At 44.1% G+C, this 12,500-nt stretch overlaps 2 protein-coding genes across 2 annotated transcripts in view; one reads left to right on the top strand and one right to left on the bottom strand.

Moving 5' to 3' along the window:
• The window catches only part of lect2.1 (leukocyte cell derived chemotaxin 2, tandem duplicate 1), a 355,685-nt gene that overhangs the window by 100,564 nt on the left and 242,621 nt on the right, over window positions 1-12,500 (top strand). The gene's annotated exons all lie outside the window — the stretch shown is intronic.
• Window positions 1-12,500, bottom strand: part of LOC128612060 (ice nucleation protein-like) — a 24,788-nt gene that overhangs the window by 7,351 nt on the left and 4,937 nt on the right. Inside the window, exon 2 of the mRNA XM_053631964.1 lies at window positions 3,030-6,636. Coding sequence (XP_053487939.1) covers window positions 3,030-6,636 — 3,607 coding nt within the window. The remainder of the gene's footprint in view (window positions 1-3,029; window positions 6,637-12,500) is intronic.

A 12,500-nucleotide genomic window follows, 5' to 3' on the forward strand; every position in this document is an offset into this window, starting at 1 on the left:
CTCTCTCTCGCTCTCTCTCTCTATTTGTCTCTCTCTCTCTATTTGTCTCTAATCAATATTAAATCGACATCATTTATTACGATCATGATAGTCCCACCTATTAGCATTAGCAACCTATTAGCATCTATTAGCATTAGAGAACCGGGTAGCTAAGTTAGCTAATACTAGGATGTTTGAGAAGGAAAAATTGTGTTTGCAAATTTGCATATTCTCACATAATTATAGATTCTTGGGTAAGGTAAAACATTGTGAAGTTGTAGAGATGTTAGAATATTTGTAGGTGTTTTGCATGTATTACAAAAAAAAATTAATATGTAAATTAGCAAACACCCCCCATGGGATGCTCATGCCTCCCTATCAGCCTGATTTCACTAACATTAGCTAAATTAGCTAGCTAGTTTAGCACAGTTTTGTGGCTAAAAATTTTACTTCTAATAATGCGTCCTGAAGTAGTTAGAATCTCAATCTTCTGGTTGAAATTCACACAGTCTAATTTGTGACATCACAAATTGAGTGAATGTTTAGCTCCGCCCCAAATTAGTTTTAAGGCATGCAGTAAATATATTTTGTTTATGTATTGTTTTTGTAATAAAAACAAAGGTTTGTAGTTCTTTGTTTTGTTTATGTGTAGTGAATCTAAACAGCTTTAATCAAGAGTGAAAACTAGACTAGTCACAATCTGAATTGCTGCTAAAAAATATTGGCACCCCATGTTAAAAACCCCATGTAAAAAAGCTACACAAACAGAGTTCTGCACATTCTGTGATTATGGGTTTAACTGGTCAATGATTTAAACACACCTGAGCGAAAACCAAAACAGAAATCAAACTTTTTTCAACCAATACAATATCACACAGTAACCTGCAAAAATCAGTGTGCACGTATGGATTTCTGTAAATCTGCTTTGTTAAAATGTTTATTGTTAAAAGTGCTAGGTAAATTAAATTGAATTTAATGAAAATTCCCATAGTTGCCATAGAATTTAACATAATACCCAATTTTATACTTTCAGTAATGCAGCTTGTGTCCAAGAGTTACTATTAACATGCAGAGAGGAGAATGTCTGCTTGAAATAAAAAATAAACTTGAATAAGCATCCAAGAGGAGTTAAGATGAGTTTAAAGATTTATAATGTTTATATATCAAAGAAATCATGATAATTAATCTGTATGTACATTTAAATTTAATGTCAGTTTTGGTTTTTATAAATGTTCTCAGTGTCTCAGAAACTTGGGTTGGATTTTTCAGATTAAAGTGTGCGTCTAATGAATGAAATGTAATGAAGCGAGTTCGTCTTGCCGTCTGTCTCTGAGGTTATTCATCTGAAATCCAGCTAAATCACTGCGACTCGTTAGAATTGCCACAAATTTGGAGTGCTGATGAATGATTCATGCTCTGCAGCCTGATCGAGAACTGAGGGAGGGTTTTTTTTTTCATCACATACTGTATAATTGCTTTCTGGTTTTATTTTTTTTTCAGGATTGGATGCCTGACAAGCCTCGCTCCATCTCTCCATCACTCACACCCTCCCTCGCTCATTTGTTCGTCTGCTGCCACCCCCAACATTCCCTCACTCCATAACTCCCCCTCTCTCTCTCACTCTCTGTCTCTGTCCCTGCTCTTATTTATTTTAATTATTTTGATTTTCTCCCACAAGGCTGACACTCGTTTGTCAATCTCGCCATCCTACCTGCCAGTTATGAGATAAAATAAATAAATATATATACAGAAAGTTTGGCAGGAGGCTATTACAAGTCTTGACTCTAACAAGCAAGTATTAACAGGGCCAAAGTTCCGCACTCTCTCTGTCTCTCTCTCTCTGTCTCTCTCTCTCTCTCTCTCTCTCTCTCTCTCTCCCCATCATTCTGTCTCTTTCCAGAAAGAAATAATAAGGCGAGAGAAAAGTGGCGAAAAAGAAAGATATTGTGTCGTTATAACTTTTTCCGCCCAGCGTGCAATCCGGGTGACAGCTGATCTGCTGATCTAGAGAAGGAGCAGACCCTTAAACGGCACCTCAGGGGACACACACACACATACACACACACACACACACACAGTCCTGTGACATTTCGGCCCACAATCTTGCCTCGCCGTGCCTGAGTTGGCGTTGAACATGATTGTCGTTCATTACAGCGTCCTAATCATTATCCCTCGGTCAGGTTCAGGCCCCTACATAGACTGCGCGCACACACACACACACACACACACACACACACACACACACACACACACACACACACACACACCGGTGAGGGATCATGCAGAAACCCTGCTCAGAAACATGCTATTAAAATCCCTCTCGACTCCGTGTGGAGACTCAGCTCATGCTGAACAAGAGAACTTTCTGGAATACACACACACACACACACACACACACACACACACACACTCACCCACAGTTAGTTTCCGTTGCATAACAGTTAAACATTGACTTTTTTGAAATTGAGTTTAACATTGAGAAGTTCAGTTAATTCATAATGAAACGTCCATAATGTCCCATTGATTCTTTAGTTTGAGAGCTACAAAGCTAATGGAGCTAACAAACATATACAAACACACACATTCACACACACACACACATACACACACACACACAATGGAAGTCTAGGTCATGCAAAACAAACATCAGATACCGAACATTTCATTTTAATGAACTGCTTCTTTAATTAGAGCTTCACAGACTCAAAAAAGAGAACAGTCACACCTGTGTCAAAAACAAAGCTGAAAATATTTTATTATAACAAATCCAGGAAACAGTCAATAAATAAAGACCTTTCTGTCCTTCCCTGAGAAGAAGCCAAAAAAACAGAAATGTGAACAATTACTGTGACTGGATCTCTTTGTCTTGCAGCTCAAATGGCAGTTTGTTAATTACAGTCAACTGCAGAATTATTGGCACCTGCCATCAAGATGAGCAAAAATTTATATTTGCAAGGATATAGTTAAATAATGAGTGTGTGTGTGTGTGTGGGGGGGGTGGGGGGTGGAGTTATTCTTAGCAACCTTTTATACCTGTTATAGCCACTGACCGAGGAGCTGTTATAGCCACTGACAGAGCCTCTGTTATAGCCACTGACAGAGGAGCTGTTATAGCCACTGACAGAGGAGCTGTTATAGCCACTGACAGAGCCTCTGTTATAGCCACTGACAGAGGAGCTGTTATAGCCGCTGACAGAGGAGCTGTTATAGCCGCTGACAGAGGAGCTGTTATAGCCACTGACAGTGGAGCTGTTATAGCCACTGACAGAGGAACTGTTATAGCCACTGACAGAGCCTCTGTTATAGCCACTGACAGTGGAGCTGTTATAGCCACTGACAGAGGAACTGTTATAGCCACTGACAGAGGAGCTGTTATAGCCACTGACAGAGGAGCTGTTATAGCCGCTGACAGAGCCACTGTTATAGTCGCTGACAGAGCCGCTGTTATAGCCACTGACAGAGGAGCTGTTATAGCCACTGACAGTGGAGCTGTTATAGCCACTGACAGAGGAGCTGTTATAGCCGCTGACAGAGCCTCTGTTATAGCCACTGACCGAGGAGCTGTTATAGCCACTGACAGAGGAGCTGTTATAGCCGCTGACAGAGCCTCTGTTATAGCCACTGACCGAGGAGCTGTTATAGCCACTGACAGAGGAGCTGTTATAGCCGCTGACAGAGGAGCTGTTATAGCCGCTGACAGAGCCTCTGTTATAGCCGCTGACAGAGCCTCTGTTATAGCCGCTGACAGAGGAGCTGTTATAGCCACTGACAGAGGAGCTGTTATAGCCACTGACAGAGCCGCTGTTATAGACACTGACAGAAGCGCGGTTATAGCCACTGACAGAGGAGCTGTTATAGCCGCTGACAGAGGAGCTGTTATAGCCACTGACAGAGGAGCTGTTATAGCCACTGACAGAGCCGCTGTTATAGACACTGACAGAGCCGCGGTTATAGCCACTGACAGAGCCTCTGTTATAGCCGCTGACAGAGGAGCTGTTATAGCCACTGACAGAGCCTCTGTTATAGCCACTGACAGAGCCAGTGTTATAGTCGCTGACAGAGGAGCTGTTATAGCCGCTGACAGAGGAGCTGTTATAGCCGCTGACAGAGCCTCTGTTATAGCCACTGACAGAGCCGCTGTTATAGACACTGACAGAGCCGCGGTTATAGCCACTGACAGAGGAGCTGTTATAGCCGCTGACAGAGCCTCTGTTATAGCCGCTGACAGAGCCGCTGTTATAGACACTGACAGAGCCGCGGTTATAGCCACTGACAGAGGAGCTGTTATAGCCGCTGACAGAGCCTCTGTTATAGCCACTGACAGAGCCGCTGTTATAGACACTGACAGAGCCGCGGTTATAGCCGCTGACAGAGGAGCTGTTATAGCCGCTGACAGAGCCTCTGTTATAGCCACTGACAGAGCCGCTGTTATAGACACTGACAGAGCCGCGGTTATAGCCACTGACAGAGGAGCTGTTATAGCCACTGACAGAGCCTCTGTTATAGACACTGACAGAGCCGCGGTTATAGCCACTGACAGAGGAGCTGTTATAGCCACTGACAGAGCCTCTGTTATAGCCGCTGACAGAGGAGCTGTTATAGCCACTGACAGAGCCTCTGTTATAGACACTGACAGAGCCTCTGTTATAGACACTGACAGAGCCGCGGTTATAGCCACTGACAGAGGAGCTGTTATAGCCACTGACAGAGCCAGTGTTATAGTCGCTGACAGAGGAGCTGTTATAGCCGCTGACAGAGGAGCTGTTATAGCCGCTGACAGAGCCAGTGTTATAGCCACTGACAGAGCCGCTGTTATAGACACTGACAGAGCCACTGTTATAGCCACTGACAGAGGAGCTGTTATAGCCGCTGACAGAGCCACTGTTAATGTTATAGCCACTGTCAGAGCCACTGTAATAAACACTGACAGACCCACTGTTATAGCCACTGACAGAGAAGCTGTTATAGCCGATGACAGAGGAGCTGTTATAGCCACTGACAGAGGAGCTGTTATAGCCGATGACAGAGGAGCTGTTATAGCCACTGACAGAGGAGCTGTTATAGCCACTGACAGAGGAGCTGTTATAGCCGATGACAGAGGAGCTGTTATAGCCACTGACAGAGGAGCTGTTATAGCCGATGACAGAGGAGCTGTTATAGCCACTGACAGAGGAGCTGTTATAGCCGATGACAGAGGAGCTGTTATAGCCACTGACAGAGCCACTGTTAATGTTATAGCCACTGTCAGAGCCACTGTAATAAACACTGACAGACCCACTGTTATAGCCACTGACAGAGAAGCTGTTATAGCCACTGACAGAGCCGCTGTTATAGCCACTGACAGAGCCTCTGTTATAGACACTGACAGAGCCGCGGTTATAGCCACTGACAGAGGAGCTGTTATAGCCGCTGACAGAGCCTCTGTTATAGCCACTGACAGAGCCGCTGTTATAGACACTGACAGAGCCGCGGTTATAGCCGCTGACAGAGGAGCTGTTATAGCCGCTGACAGAGCCTCTGTTATAGCCACTGACAGAGCCGCTGTTATAGACACTGACAGAGCCGCGGTTATAGCCACTGACAGAGGAGCTGTTATAGCCGCTGACAGAGCCTCTGTTATAGCCGCTGACAGAGCCTCTGTTATAGCCGCTGACAGAGGAGCTGTTATAGCCACTGACAGAGGAGCTGTTATAGCCACTGACAGAGCCTCTGTTATAGCCACTGACAGAGCCGCGGTTATAGCCACTGACAGAGGAGCTGTTATAGCCACTGACAGAGCCTCTGTTATAGCCGCTGACAGAGGAGCTGTTATAGCCACTGACAGAGCCTCTGTTATAGCCACTGACAGAGCCAGTGTTATAGTCGCTGACAGAGGAGCTGTTATAGCCGCTGACAGAGGAGCTGTTATAGCCGCTGACAGAGCCAGTGTTATAGCCACTGACAGAGCCGCTGTTATAGACACTGACAGAGCCACTGTTATAGCCACTGACAGAGGAGCTGTTATAGCCGCTGACAGAGCCACTGTTAATGTTATAGCCACTGTCAGAGCCACTGTAATAAACACTGACAGACCCACTGTTATAGCCACTGACAGAGGAGCTGTTATAGCCGATGACAGAGGAGCTGTTATAGCCACTGACAGAGGAGCTGTTATAGCCGATGACAGAGGAGCTGTTATAGCCACTGACAGAGGAGCTGTTATAGCCGATGACAGAGGAGCTGTTATAGCCACTGACAGAGCCACTGTTAATGTTATAGCCACTGTCAGAGCCACTGTAATAAACACTGACAGACCCACTGTTATAGCCACTGACAGAGAAGCTGTTATAGCCACTGACAGAGCCGCTGTTATAGCCACTGACAGAGCCTCTGTTATAGACACTGACAGAGCCACTGTTATAGCCACTGACAGACCCACTGTTATAGCCACTGACAGAGAAGCTGTTATAGCCACTGACAGAGCCTCTGTTATAGACACTGACAGAGGAGCTGTTATAGCCACTGACAGAGAAGCTGTTATAGCCACTGACAGAGAAGCTGTTATAGCCACTGACAGAGCCTCTGTTATAGACACTGACAGAGGAGCTGTTATAGCCACTGACAGTGGAGCTGTTATAGCCACTGACAGAGCCTCTGTTATAGCCACTGACAGAGCCTCTGTTATAGACACTGACAGGGCCACTGTTGTAGACACTGACAGAACCTCTGTTATTGTAAATCTTTCAGCATCTTCTGACCAATAATGTTCTGGAATTTAACACCAGTGTGGGGAAAAATGCTAGCTAACACTTGTGGACAAAAGTGGAATTCCACTTTCTCACAGATTTATTTTACAGCTCTTGGTCTATTAATAATATGCATATCAGATGTGTTTGAGCCTCTTTAGTGACATCATAAACTGAGCCCATACATTGCCCCCAATTTGATCTTAAACAGTAGTACTGATAATATCTGTTTTAAATTGGAAAATGTGAATTAAGCAAACATTTTAACACAATTTGAAAACACATTTATACTCAGAATCAGCATCTGAGATATTTATGGGTATAATACACAAAAGTAATAAAGTGGTTTTATTATGGTGTAGAAAACTCCCTCTGCCATTCCTGGCAGCCCAATTATCCACACAGAATGTGAGTATAATACATAACAAATTTGTAAAACAAAGACTGAGAAAGAGAAAGAAGGAGGGGTTGAGAAAAAACTTGATGAGTGCACAAACCTAAAATAACAAACACAAGACATCTAATTAAAAAAGAAGAGGAACAAGTTAACCTCACACAAACAAGGCCAAAGGAATGACAAAAAACTCTCATCATTCTAACAAAAGCCCTTACAATCTCCAAAGGTGACGGCACTCTCCGTCTGTGTATAAACTATAAAGGTGACGATACTCTCCGTCTGTGTATAAACTATAAAGGTGACGATACTCTCCGTCTGTGTATAAACTATAAAGGTGACGATACTCTCCGTCTGTGTATAAACTATAAAGGTGACGATACTCTCCGTCTGTGTATAAACTATAAAGGTGACGGCACTCTCCGTCTGTGTATAAACTATAAAGGTGACGGCACTCTCCGTCTGTGTATAAACTATAAAGGTGACGATACTCTCCGTCTGTGTATAAACTATAAAGGTGACGATACTCTCCGTCTGTGTATAAACTATAAAGGTGACGATATTCTCCGTCTGTGTATAAACTATAAAGGTGACGGCACTCTCCGTCTGTGTATAAACTATAAAGGTGACGATACTCTCCGTCTGTGTATAAATTATAAAGGTGTATAAAATATGTTTATGGGAAGAGTTGAGTATTACTAGTAATAATAGTGTATTATGGGTGGATTTTATATTAATAGTGTATAAAATAATACAGCAGAGTGAGTGTAGTTTGAACTTCCTGTTTAATTCTGAGTAAAACACCTTGGAAAATGTATAAACATCCTTGTTTGTAAAATAAACACCTAAAATTTATAAGTGGATTTCAGGGCATAAATAAAGTATAAAAAAGAGACCAGTAAAGTATGGTCAATTTTTATACAGCTTCGCAACAATTTGAAGAAATACAAAATGAACAGGATATTCAGATAGCTTTCAATTTCAGATGAGGCCATCTCACACGGCTCACAGATCTTTGGCCTTTTTATGTGCAGAGGAAGTAAAAAGGGAATTGAAGAATTATTCATCTGTGAATCTCTCACGCCTTTGTGCTTTGTGCAATTAAAAGGAAAACACAGAGCACCACAATGTGCCATGCTAAATGCCACTGGGTTTAACGCCAGCCAGATCCACCTCAGATCTGCTTTCAGAATTATTTTGAAAACATAAATATTAAACAAGGAGACGTGAACATGTGGCCTTTAAATGGAAACGCGTAAAGAGCACGAGACAAAATAACAATTTGAGGAACAGGTGGTGGATCGAGTGGAGGCTAGATAGGAGATGAACCTGTCAATGTTTGTCATTGAAAAGCTGTTTGTGCTCAAAGAGGATGCTTTTTTTGGCATGCACACATACACACACTCACACCCACTACCACCCCCCAACCCCCCCCCCCCCACACACACACGTTTTTTTTGGCAGTCCTGTCCTCCCCTGGCGAGTTGCATTCATACCGAGCGCCTAATGGCCCCTTGACTCATTTGCAAAAGGGAAGCAATCCAACACAGATTATTTCAGCCCTCTGTTTAGCTCTATCACACACACACACACACACACACACATTTCTCACACTCATTTCTCACACTCACACTCATTTCTCACACTATTAGCCTTTTCTTTCTCCATGGAACCAAAGTGAATTAGCCTTTAAATGGAAAACACACTAGTTTTAACTACAACCCCAATTTCCAAAAAGTTGGGATGCTGTGTAAAATGTAAATAAATATAAATAAAAACAGAATGCGATGATTTGCAATTCTCATAAACCCATATGTTATTCACAATACAACATAGAAAACACATCATATGTTTAAACTGAGTAAGTGTACCACTTTAAGGTGGAAAAAATGTCATTTTGAATTTGATGGCGGCAACACGTCTCAAAAACATTCAACAAAAGGATGGAAAAGTAAGTGTTAATATAAAGAATCAGCTGGAGGTTAATTGGGAACAGGTCAGTAAGATGATTGGGTTTAAAAAGAAGATCTTAGAGAGGCAGAGTCTTGTAGAATTAAAAATCGGCAGAGTTTCACCAATCTGCGAAAAACTGCATCTACAATTTGTGGAACATTTTCAGAATAATGTTTTTCAACATAAAATTGCGAAGAGTGTGAATATCTCATCATCTACAGGGGAACAAGGGATGAGGGTGAAAATCAATACTGCATGCCAGTGATCTTCGGGCCCTCAGGAGCCACTGCATTAAAAACAGTCATGATTCTGTAATGGAAATCACTGCATGGGCTCAGAAACACCTCCAGAACTCATTGTCTGTGAACACAGTTTGCCGTGTCATCCACAAACACTGGTTAAAGCTCCATCATGCAAAGAAGCCATATGTGATCATGACCCAGAAACGCTGCCATCTTCTCTGGGCAAAGCTCATTTAAAATGGACTGAGACAGAGTGGAAAACTGTTCTGTGGTCAGACGAATCGAAATTTGAAATTCTTTTTGGAAACCATGGATGCCGCGTCCTCTAAACTAAAGAGGACTAAAGAGGAGAGGGACCATCTGGCTTTTTATCAGCACTCAGTTCAAAAGCCTGCATGTCTGATGGTATGGAGGTGCATTAGTGCCTGTGGAATGGGCAGCTTCCACATCTGGAAAGGCATCATCAATGCTGAAAGGCATATACAGGTTTTAGAGCAACATCTGCTTCCATCCAGATTCCATCCTATCTTTACTTCTGAGAGACTCTGCCTCTCTAAGATCCTCTTTTTATACCCAATCATCTTACTGACCTGTTGCCAATTAAACTGCAGTTGTTTCTTTTTACTAACACTTACTGTTCCAGCTTTTTGTTGCCACCCGTCCCCACTTTTTTGAGATGTGTTGCAGCCATCAAATTCAAAATGGCCTTTTTTTCCTTAAAATGGTACATTTCCTCAGTTTAAACATTTGATATGGTTTCTATGTTTTATTGTGAATAACATCGGGGTTACACATGTTGCCTATTTATAGGCCTGCCGTGATCAGGTGACGTGGCAATTAAACGAGTCGCGTGATATATAAATGACACTTGTGAACCATGCAGTCAACCTTATTATCAGAAGTGAAGACGCCATTCACAGGCCTACCCCAGTATGACAAAGCTACGCAATGTCTCGTTCCCTTCTCAGGGAACAGGGTTACGTAACCCAGGGAATGTGTAACCCAGACGTTCCCTTTCATGTTGCGTTAGCTGAACGCTGTGGGAACGAGAATACCCACTCCGTCATACTGAGGGTACAGCCTGTTCAAAAAGACCTAAGCCCAAGAGTCACTGCAAGACAGTCAAGCCCAGGCCGGAATGTAAATCCAGGCTGTAAAATCGAATGAATGTGTGCAGCGTAGACCAACCACCACAGCACACACATCCTGTAAGGGTACCCCTTTGGACAAAGCCTTTGAGGTGACGACCCCCCTAGTGGAATGAGCCCTTATACCCAGAAGCGTAGCGAGACCGTGCGCCTCATAAACGATAGAGATAGCTTAAACTACCCAATTAGAGATGTGCTGCTTCCACACAGCATCACCTCTACTGTCGCCACCAAAGCCGGCCAGCAGCTGGCAGAAGCAGTGGACGTAAGTACAGAGAGCCCTTACTGGTCACAGCAGATGCAATTTCTCTTGTTCCAGTATGAGGAACAGTGGAGGGCAGAAAGCCTGCAACACTACTGGCTGGGCAGCAGATGTAGACACTTTAGGAATATAATCTGGCCTAGGATACAGGGAAGCCTTGTCTAATCCAGGGGTAAAGTCAAAGCAGGAAGGTGCAACAGAGAGCTTGTAGATCTACTACTCGCTTGAGAGATGTCAGGGCCAGCAGAAGAGCAACCTTTAGAGTCGAAAGCTTCTCAGAAACTGACACTAAGGGCTCAAATGTGGCACCTGACAGACCTTCCAGGACCATAGAAAGGTCCCAGGAAGATATGCGTGGTCTGCAGATGTGCCTCAGCTGCCTGACACCATGCATATCCCTTGAAGTTAGAGGATGTTGCCCCACAGAGGCTCCATCAATAGGGGCATGGCTGGCCAAAATGGCGGCCACATAGACCCTGATTGTAGGAGGAGCCAACCCCACTGAGAAACGTCCTTGTATGAAGTCAAGATCTGTAGATATTGCGCAGTTTGCTGGGTCTAGCTGATGTTCCTCACACCACAAGACAAAAAGTTGCCACTTGAGCACATACAATTTCATCGTGGATGGTGTTCTAGCATTCTACATGGTCTCTACAACCTCAGTTGTGAGTCCAGAATTTATGAGCTGGTGCCCCTCAGGGGCCAGACCCACAGTTTCCATAGTTCAGTGATAAATCAGCCCTCTGGCTTGAGACAGTAGATCCCTGTGGATGGGAATCTCCGAAGGAGTGTCATCTAGCAGGGATATTGTCTCTGAGAACCATATTCGAGCTGGCCAATAAGGTGCTACTAGCAGCAGACGTAGACAGTCTTGGTGAACTCTCGCTAGAACTAGAGTAGAGAGACCGGGAGAAAAGCGTATGGATGTGACCTCGGCCACATGTGCACCATGGTGTCCAGCTCTAATGGTGAGGGAAGAGTGAGGGCGAACCACAGCAGGCAGTGTGTTGTCTCCTCGGAGGCGGACACATCCATTCCCCCTTGGCCAGATCTCTGCCATATGGACTCTACCACTTGTGGATGGAGCCTCCAATCCCTAGGCCTCAGCCCCTGCCTCAACAGGATGTCTGACCCCACATTCCAGTTGCCCAGAATGTACATTGCACTCACTGACAAAACTTTCCCTCTGCACAGAGAAGAATTAGTTACGCCTGCCTGCCGAACATAATCCTCCCTGGTGGTCGATATATGAGACCACTGCAGTGTTGTCTGTAAACACATGGTGACCTCTCAATTGAGGAAGAAGGAATTTCAGTGCTTGAAATATGGCCCACATTTCTATGCAATTTATATGCCACTCCAGATGAGGGCCGCTCCAGAGACCGTGAGTTGGGCAGCCATCTAAGACCGTGCCCCAGCCCATGAGGGAGATGTCTGTCATTACCCTCTTGCAATAAGGAGACAACCCTAGAGTGTGAACCAAGGCTAGAAACCAAGGACACCTCCAAATTCTTAGAGCACGTAGGCATCGCTGCGAGACACTGATAACTCTCAAAGGTTTCATCCTTGGATGAAACCCCCAGCTTCTTAGCCACCACTGAAACTGTCTCCTGTGCAATAGGCCCAATGGTATGATGTTGGCTGCTGCTGCCATATTCTCCAACAGTCTCCCATAGAGACTGGAGGGGATGACGAGATCCAGCTTTATCTTACTCAATGTTAATAGGATTGACCCTACGCATGTTGGGGATAGAAACGCCCTCATCATAATAGAATCCTTATAACCCCTCGAAAAGT

Source organism: Ictalurus furcatus, chromosome 8 (genome assembly GCF_023375685.1).
Source record: "Ictalurus furcatus strain D&B chromosome 8, Billie_1.0, whole genome shotgun sequence".
Taxonomy (NCBI): domain Eukaryota; kingdom Metazoa; phylum Chordata; class Actinopteri; order Siluriformes; family Ictaluridae; genus Ictalurus; species Ictalurus furcatus.